This window comes from Coenobita brevimanus, chromosome 51 (genome assembly GCF_032717465.1).
Source record: "Coenobita brevimanus isolate Jiangsu-jjx chromosome 51, ASM3271746v2, whole genome shotgun sequence".
Lineage (NCBI taxonomy): Eukaryota > Metazoa > Arthropoda > Malacostraca > Decapoda > Coenobitidae > Coenobita > Coenobita brevimanus.
In genome coordinates, this window is record NC_137004.1 from 13,470,480 (window position 1) to 13,480,604 (window position 10,125).

Consider the following 10,125-nt stretch of genomic DNA (forward strand, 5'->3'; position numbering starts at 1 on the left):
TTCTCATAAGTTGCAGTATCATCAGGCCTTACTTCCTCTCTTTCAGTTCCACATAACTCTTACCATTCCCAAATCTCACTTCCCGTTTACTTTCTTTAAACATTATATACTGTATATATTTTAACTGCTCCCATTTTACCTTCTTCTCTTTTTTCAAGACTAGTTCCTCTCTGCAATATACCTTTCCCTCACCTTTCGAGTATCACTTCCTCTCCCACATTTCCAGTCATGCCATTCCATGTTGCCTGTTTCTTGACGTTCATTCTCCCTCTCTTTATTCCATCTCATCCTGGAACTACTCATCAATGTTCCTTGCTACTCTACCTTTTCTAAATCATCAAGGGATGTCCTATTCTCCGAAACAGCATCATTAAGTCGTCTCTTTCTGCACAGCTACAAAACTGTGCTCTTCGTCCCTTAAACCGCATCTTTTTCGTCTACAGCTCTCCGACAATGTAATCCATTGTAATCCCCCCACCTCACAGTACTATATTCTATTTTAAAATGCCCTTGTCTCTACAAGAGTCTCCCATCCTGCCGTAAAGTTTCTGAATACTGTATCTCCCATTTTTCGTCCACAACTACCTATAACAGCTTTCCTATTTCGCCCTTATCCATTCCCCAGCATAGCATTAACGCCTCTCCTCCTCTTTTTCAGCACCCCACATAGTTTACATTATACTTTTCAACAGCATTCATACACCTTTACAGTATTCCTCACACTCCAGTACAATATCATTCCCCACACCACTACAGTATCTCTTATTACTCCACTACAAATACCATTCCTCACCTCAGTTTGCCAGATTCCTATTAGCACCTCCTGTTTCCCACCAACACCCCTTCCCATTCCCCAACCTGATTATGATCAATCGAAGTAAATAAAAACAATTTTGCCTTAACTTTGCTTCACTGATCCTGTTTCAGAGCAAATGGGCAGACTGGATATCACATGGCAATGGGTACATAACAACCTAAAACATGACATATGAATGAAAATTATACAACCAGTCATTGCTGAGATTTTAAAGAATCTGTGGATTTTTTTTTACCCCGGTGAATGGGGAAAATGATAACCGTTTTCGGGGTAAAAAATATATATATATATATATATATATATATAACAAACTCTGAAACTAAAGGAAGTACAGCTTTCAGAAACTCACGAATTTTCCTTATTTATGTGTACAACACATTTAGACATAACCTATGATTATATAAAAAAAAATTGCAACATACATTCTGACTATAGATACATGATTTCAGTTATGAACAAAGGCTTTACCTCCGCCAACGAAGTTGGAGGTTGTCTATTCACCTGTGTTTCTGTGTTTCTTGTTTGTTTGTCCACACAGTGTCTGCAAGCGGTCGCAATGAATTTCAGTAAAATTTTGTGGAAGGGTGGACCATGGGCCAAAAAAGAATTGATTAAATTTGGGGGCAGATCAGGATCAGGATCAGGATCCTGCAATCGCACTGACGGAGGTATGCTGTCTGATTGCCTTCTTGTTCTTTATATATACCGGTATCTTGTTTGGACTGATCCGTGCAAACTTCACATTCTTCTAATGTTTTGCCTTTTTAGGAGAAAGAAATCCAAACTTAACTACATTTTTATTTCATGAACTTCTGCTTCTTCAGAAAGATAATTGTATTGCTTTCCATGAAGTTTATCTTCAATGTGAAGCTTTGTTGCACCTCACACTGTTGTTTTGTTGTATTTTTTGCTTTGTTGTTTTTTTTTTAGTTACAATAAGAAGCATAGGTTATTCATTATCCCTCTGGGGTGTCTGTACCTTGGGTAAAAAACCACATTTCTATACTGGAGTTACAAATGCAAGCAGGTCCTGTCTCTTGGTTTGGCTCTGAAGGGCAACTGTCACTGATCACCTGAAAGCAGAATGAATGCAGTACATTCAAAGCACCTGAAATGGCATTACTGAAAGAAAAAAATGCCAAAAAAGTTAAATGAGCAAAAAATAAAATAATTTTTTTTTGTTTGATCATAACTTGGCACCAAATCATTGTTGGGCAAATCTGCATACACATAATATGGAGTATAGGTAGGCCTATCACCACATCAAAAACTAGAAAAATTAGGCAACAGATAAAGATTGGCAGGGCTGTGTTACTTTTTACCCTAACTTGCCCTGTGTTTTTTTCTACCCCGATTTAATATACCTTACATGGGCACTAATCACAGTGACAGGAATAATAACATATTGGTTGTATGCGGTCTTCATGGATTTGGAGATAGCATATGACAGGGTGGATAGACAAGGATTGTGGAAAGTATTAAGAATATTTGGAGTAGATGGGAAGTTGTTGAAGGCCGTGAAGAGTATGTATCAGGGTGCTCAGGCTGCAGTGCGTGTGGATAGCGAACTGAGTGAATTTTTCTATTTGAAGGTTGGATTCAAACAAGGATGTGTCATGTCTCCATGGTTGTTCAGTCTGTATATGGATGGGGATATAAAAGAGTTACAAGGTAGGGCAGTGGATGTTGGAGCGGCCCTAGTGAGAAAGGACAGTGTTTGGAAACTCCCTGTACTGTTGTTTGCAGATGATACTGTGTTGTTAAGTAAAGACGAAGGGGAGCTGCAAGGCTTGATGGATGATTTTGGGAGTGTGTGTAAGAAACTGAATCTAAAGGTGAATGTAGGGAAGAGTAAATTTATGGTCTTCGGAAGAAGTGAAGTCAGTGAATGTACAGTGAAGTTGGATGAGGAGAAAATAGACAATGTGAGTGCGTTTAAGTATTTGGGTAGTGTGATGAGTAAAAATGGAAGTTTAGAGGGTGAGATGCTTGAAAGGGTTCAACAAGGAAGAGGGGTTGCTGGTTCCTTGAAAGCAGTGATAAGAAACAGGGAAGTGACCATGGAAATAAAAAAGCTACTACATGACAGTATTGTGATACCAACTCTGACATATGGAAGTGAAACTTGGACCTTGCTGGAGGGACAGAAGTCAAGAGTGAGAACAGTGGAAGTAAGTTATTTGAGAGAATTATGTGGAGTTTCATGGAGAGACAGACTGACAAATGAGGAAGTGAAGGAGCGTTGTGGTGTGGATGTGGATATGATGGAAAGTGTTAGGAGAAACACACTGAGGTGGTTTGGCCATGTGGGGAGGATGGAGAATGAGAGACTGACGAGGAAAGTGTATATGAGTGAGGTGGAGGGAGGGGGGAGAGTGAGGGGGAAGCCAAGGATGAGATGGAGGGATGGAGTGGAGAGGTATATGAGAGATGGGGATGTGAGCTGGGAGCAGGTTAGTAAAATGGCAGGGGACAGGGCGAATTGGAGGCGATTTGTTTGTGGCCACCCCTTATGGGATTAAGGCGTCTGGTAATAGATAGATAGATAGATAGTAAAAAAATTGTAGTTTAAAACAAGTGGGCTTTTAGAGTCATTCTTTTTAACGCTTCCCACGCTTCAGTTCTCCAGTAACTATCTTCCCCATTCCCCTGACACTCCATTAACTGCCTTCCCCAGTCCCCAGACTCTCCACTATCTGCCATCTCCACACACCAGACTTACCACTAATTGTCCTCCCCCCCCACACCCCAAACCCTCCATTAACTGCCTTCCCCACTCCCCAAACTCTCCACTAACTGCATTCCCCACGCCCCAAATTCACCACACCCCAGACTCTCCAGTAACAGCCCTCCTCGCACCCTAAACTCTCCACTAACTGTCCGTGCCACACACCAGAATCTCCACTAACTGCTTTTTCCGAACCCCAAACTCTCCACAATCTGCTTTCCCCACACACCAAACTCTTCAGTAACTGCCGTTCCCACGCCCCAGACTCTCCACTAATTGCCTTCCCCACACACCAACCTCTCCGCTAACTGCCGTCCCCACTCCCCAGAGCCGAGCGTCAGGTGGCGTGCTGACGGTCGGTGCGGTTCTAACTTCCCTTTGGCCAACCGCGCCCCCTCCGAGTGCGACCCCCAGAGCGACCGTCCCTGCTGCAGCGACTACGGCTACTGCGGCAACTCACTCTCACACTGCGGATGTGCAGACTGCATCGACTACAGGAGTGAGTACGAGTGATGCTTTGGGGAGTTCAGTACGGTTTCCACTTATTTGTGTGTGTGTGTGTGTGTGTGTGTGTGTGTGTGTGTGTGTGTGTGTGTGTGTGTGTGTGTGTGTGTGTGTGTGTAGACTCTATAGAGGCTTAACTGTAGACGAACAACATAGCAGCCTTGAAATTATGGACACCAGTGTTTTGTCTGAAGCAGGGTAAGTAAATTAGCATCTGAGCTTTCTATGACTTGACTCCAGTTTTTGAAGTGCGAAAATATGGCATGGTTGACAAGTACATCAAACCGTAAACAACAAAGAACATCAAACCAAAAGAGGACTTACTGGAAAACAAACAACGAAAAAAAAAAAGTAAGGAGCAGCAGATCGTAGTGGCAAACACCAAACATTGCAAGAAAAAAAAAGCATTTAAAAAATTACTGACATACAACTAACCTCAACAGAAAATCAGATAATACACACACACACACACACACACACACACACACACACACACACACACACACACACACAGAGTAGACTGTTGCACCAGTCGAGCAGGGCAGTACTCCCAAGGTGGATGGAAAGCTGATGACAGGGAGAGCTGGAGCTCCCGTTTCATCAGCCCTTGGGACTACGTCCCGACCATCCCCCTTTGCTGAACTTTTTCAGAGTCTCAGTAACACAGAGGCCAGCATGCTCTCCAATACAAGTTTCTCTAACTATTAACACCAGACTACATGCACAGTACACACTACACTTCCTTTTCAAAAAAAAAAAAAAAAATCATGGCAACAAAACACGTGGCCTCGGAGTCCCCCAGGGTGGGGACCATAAATGCCTCCAGCTTCCGCCTCTCTCCCTGTGACGACTCGAGCTGCATGAAACCACAGCCTGACTCTCTTCTTCTTCATTTATGCAACATTCGCGCCCTTTCCTCTAACTTTCGCTTTGTTGAGCACCACCTCTCCTGCTCTAAACCTCACCTTCTTTTTCTAACCTAGACTCATCTGTCTGAGGCAATTGACAGCAGACCCTTTTCTTTATCCTCCTACTTTCTCTATACTCATTTCAAAGCCAAAGGTGGCTGTTGTGTATATATACGCGACGACTTATCTTGCTCTCGTGTTCCTGAACTCGATTCTTCTGAATTCTCTACACTCTGGCTTCGGCTTTCCTGTCATTCTCTGATTAAATATATTTGCGCAGTTTGCTTATCTCCTAATTCTACTGACTATGAAAAATCTTTAACTATCTTACTTCTACGATGGAACACATTCTATCCATTTCTCCTTTCTCTGAAATCTCCATTCTAGGAGATTTCAACGTTCACCACCACCTTTGGCTCTCCTCTCCTTTCACTGATCCACCTGGTGAACAATCCTACACCTTTTCTATCCTTAATGACCTAGAGCAGCTTGTACAGCACCCTACCCATATCCCTGACTGCCTTGGAGAGAGGTCCAACATGCTTGACCTCTTCCTTACAACTAATCCTTCTGCTTACACTGTTCATCTTTTCTCTCCGTTGGGCTCCTTCAATCACAACCTTATCACCTTAACCTGTCCTATCACTTTGGTACAGCCTGTGGACCCTCCAAAGAAACGTCGTCTTTGGCACTTTGAAGCTGCAGATTGGGAGGCCCTCAGGCAGTACTTCTTTGATTTTCCCTGGAATGATTATTGCTTCCATGGCCGGGAGCCATCTGAGTGTGCTTTGTGCATTATCAAGGTTATTCTCTGAGGCATGGAAGCATACATTCCTTTCTCATTTCCTTTGACTAATGCAAGAAAGCCTTGGTTTAATCACGCTTGTTCTAATGCTGTCCGCAACAAGGAGAGGGCCTATAAAAGGTACTGGAGCCAACCCACCCCTAAATCACATCTTTTATACATTTCTGCCCGGAATCGTGCTAAGTCTGTTCTTCACTTTTCTAAAAATAATTTCATCTGTACTAAATGCTCAACTCTCCAACTCGAATTCTTCCCGCTCCTTCTGGCACCTTGTCAGATATCTTTCTAGCAACTTTACTTCATCATCCTTCCCTCCTCTTTTCTACTCTGATGGCTCTGTAGCTATTTCTTCTACTGATAAAGCAGATCTCTTCACTCAGACTTTCTCCTCCAATTCCATCTTAGACGATTCCAGTGCTGTTCCTCCATCACTTACCTCCTCTGACTTCCTCATGGCTGACATTAAAATTTCTTCAGCTGATGTATATTTTGCCATCACAGGCCTCAATACTAATAAGGCATATTGGCCTGATGGAGTCCCTCCTGTTGTTCTCAAGAACTGTGCTTCTGTGCTTACTCCCTGCCTAGGCAAACTCTTTCGTCTTTGTCTGTCAACTTGTACCTTTCCTTCTTGCTGGAAGTTTGCTCTCATTCAGCCAGTCCCAAAGAAGGGTGACTATTCCCAACCCTCTAACTATCGTCCAATTGCTTCAACATCCTGTATCTCAAAAAGTTTTCGAGTCAATTCCTAATAGAAAAATTTTAAAGTATCTTTCCTATCACGACCTTCTTTCTGATCGTCAGTACAGGTTCCGTCAGGGACGCTCCACTGGCGATCTTCTCACCTACCTTTCAGTCTCATGGTCATCCTCCTTTCGGGACTTTGGCGAAAGCTTTGCCATTGCACTCGACATCTCAAAGGCTTTCGATCGAGTCCGGCATAAATCCTTAATTTCCAAACTGCCCTCTTATGGTTTCTATCCTTCTATCTGTGCCTTCATCTCTAACTTCCTTTCTGGTCGTTCTATAGCCGCTGTTGTAGACGGCCATCGTTTTTCTCCTCGATCTATCAACAGTGGTGTTCCTCAGGGCTCTGTCCTATCACCAACTCTCTTCTTTTTATTTGTCAGTGACCTTCTAAGCTGTACAATAAGCTAACCCTATCCATTCATACGCTGATGACTCCACCCTTCACTTTTCCATTCGGTTCCCGCAACGTCCATCTCAGCAGTTACTTCAACAAACAAGGGATGAGGCTATGGCACACCTAATGTCTGACTTGGCTCGTATCTCTGACTGGGGTAAAAATAATCTGGTTGTTTTTAATGCATCAAAGACTCAATTTTTACACCTATCAACCCAACAAAATCTTCCACAGGTATACCCACTAACGTTTAATAATATTCAGCTTAATCCTGCATCATCCTTGAACATGCTTGGGGTTTCATTTACTCGAGACTTATCTTGGAAAGATCATATTACATCTCAAGTAAAATCTGCTTCCCAGAGATTAGGCTAAGCAGCCGACTCTGTTCCTTCTTTACCCCTGCACAATTGTTGACTCTATACAGGGGTTTTGTCCGCCCCTGTGTGGAGTACAACTCTCATGTGTGGGGAGGCTCCCCACATACAGCTCTTCTCTATAGGGTGGAGTCAAAGGCTTTTCGTCTCATTAACTCTCCTCCTCTTACAGACTCCTTTCAACCTCTCTCTTCGCCGCATTGTTGCATCTTTGTCTCTTTTCTGTCGTTACTTCAATGGTCACTGCTCCTCTGAACTGTCTGCATGCATTCCTCCACCTCTACGACGGGCGCGTAGCACCCGTCTAGCTGCAAACTCTCATCCCTTTTCTGTCCAGCTCTCTAATGCAAGAGTTAACCGTTACTCCTAGTGCTTCATTTATGCAACAGGTCAGCTCTGGAATTGTCTCCCTCTGTCTGTATTTCCTGCTTCCTATGATCTCCAGTCTTTCAAACGCAGTGTGTCCAGGCATCTCGAAATAATTGGATCTTGAATTTGGCTCTCTCTTGTATTTTGTTTTTCTCTTGGAAGGAACAATAATTGCGGGCCCGCGGCCTTTGGTTCCTTCTTCCTTGCATAAAACACACACACACACACACACACACACACACACACACACACACACACACACACACACACACATTCTCTCTCTCTCTCTCTCTCTCTCTCTCTCTCAGCAGATTATAAAACACTCGTCGGCCACCTAAATATTCCTTGGAAACTCTCCTGTGAACTCCTGGGGGCTCGCGAACCCCCAGTTTAAAAACGCCTGCACTAGAGGTTATGCGACGATGAGAGGGTTCAGGCTTTTTTTTTTTTCTTTGTAATTATTCTTGCCTGTATTCAACCTAAGAGGACACCCTGTTAATAGATGAGTTAATGAAATGTTTGGTCATGAGTAGATGTTCGCCAACACTTCTTTACCTGGTAGTGAAAGGCGCTACTTGGGTTGTTTTTATGTGGATGCAATAAAAAGCCACAAGAAGAGAGTATGAGAAGCCATGAAAGTTTGTTGCCATTTTGTGGGGGGAGTTACACCTGGATAACTGGACACTATGCCGGCAGAGGACTGTCGACGAACTTTTGCTCATGGAGTTATATTTATCTTCTCCAATTAAAAAAAAAAAAAACTGATATGAATGAAATAGTCTACAGTTAGTAAAAATAAAATAAGAAAAAGGACGTCCTTGTATTCAAAAGATTAATCCGGCAAAATCCAGTCCAAATGATTGACCCTTACACAGATCGTAGACAAACTGGAGAAAGAAAAGCCGATATTGGACTCAGTGTGTATTGACTTTTCGCCTCATAATCACGAAGCGAAACGTCAATACACGCTAAGTCCTGATCGGCGTTTCTGTCTCCAACCCTTACCCTGTACTGGGACCCGAGGCTAGGCTAATGTGTTCCAGAATAATTAAGGTCAGGAGACGGGCCAATTCTCCTGGTGATATTACACGATGAGTAAACCTTCAGCCGCCATTTGTGGATTCGAACCAATGCATGACCTTCACCCAGACTGGTTCCCCGGAGTACACGATAACCCGAGAGAGAGAGAGAGAGAGAGAGAGAGGGGGGGGGGAGGCAGGGCGGAAGTGAGGGAGCTGGATGTTCAACAAAAAAAAGAGTAGAAAATAAATAAGATTACGTAGTACCAAAAATAAAGGAAGGGACTGCAGTGTTGTTATTTGGCAGAAGGTATGCCGCAAATAAAGGAAGCACATGCAACAAAAGACACGTAGGCAGAGCAAGGGAAGAATACTAATAAAGATTTTCTGTATTATTCTCATTGGGTAAATTTCGTAACACCTCTTCCTTGGCGATTTACTTTGTTTTTCGCAGCTTAACATTCTCTCGTACGTTATTGATGCAAACCGTGTCAATATTGTAAAGGCATGAATACGTAAATGAAAACGTGTTCGGAAATCTCTACCGCAAACCCGTATACGGCTCAGTGACATAATAAACTAAATGAGGCGGCATCAAGTGGATATACAGAGAAACCAATGAGAGAGAGAGAGAGAGAGAGGAGACGGGGTAAAAGCAAGGTTGTCCACACTGCGACCTGGATATAAGGAGGGTAATTAATCTGGGTTACTGTGGTGTGGAGTACTGAGAGGTCAGGCTGGGAGGAAGGGAAGCAAAGAGAGGAATGGAGGATGGAAGAGAAGAAAGTAGATAGGCATGCAGTCAAGGAGGCAGTCGGGGCGGGAGGCAGGCAGACCAGCAGACAGACAAAAATGCAGAAAGTCAGGCAGAAAAGTTGTCAGGTAGGCAGACAGTTGAGGTGGTGACGTGGGGAATGATGGAAAGTAAGCAAAAGTAAGGTCACCCCTTTTGAAGAAGAGCAAGAGGTTTGGGGTAAAAGCTAGTGATGGTAAAAAGGAGAGAGAGGGAGAGATAAGAAAGAACAGAGACAAACAGATAAATCATTAGCCTGTTCACTACGACAGTACATATTATATTCTTCTATCTATCTATCTATAGCCCGACGCCCTACTCCCGCAAAGGGTGGCCGCAGACAAAACGCCTCCAAGTCACTCTGTCACCCACCATTTGACTACCCTCCCCCCAACTCACCCCCCCTTCCCTTATGTACCTCTCAACTCCATCCCTCCACCTCATCCTCGGTCTACCCCTCCCTCTCCCTCCCTCCACCTCACCTACATACACCCTCGTAGTCAGTCTTTCATTCTCCATTCTCTCCACTACTACTAAACAGTTTATATTCAACTTAATTAGGAAAACAACAGAATAGTGAAAGGGTTGATGGAAACTATTTCTAAACCCCCCTAATTCAGTGTGTCCCTTCTAAGCTGAGTGAAATCGTCTGTAGATGGTA

At 43.5% G+C, this 10,125-nt stretch overlaps 1 protein-coding gene across 1 annotated transcript in view; it reads left to right on the top strand.

Moving 5' to 3' along the window:
- The window catches only part of LOC145400178 (neuropilin-2-like), a 226,054-nt gene that overhangs the window by 101,829 nt on the left and 114,100 nt on the right, over positions 1–10,125 (top strand). Inside the window, exon 3 of the mRNA XM_080272691.1 lies at positions 3,874–4,044. Coding sequence (XP_080128817.1) covers positions 3,874–4,044 — 171 coding nt within the window. The remainder of the gene's footprint in view (positions 1–3,873; positions 4,045–10,125) is intronic.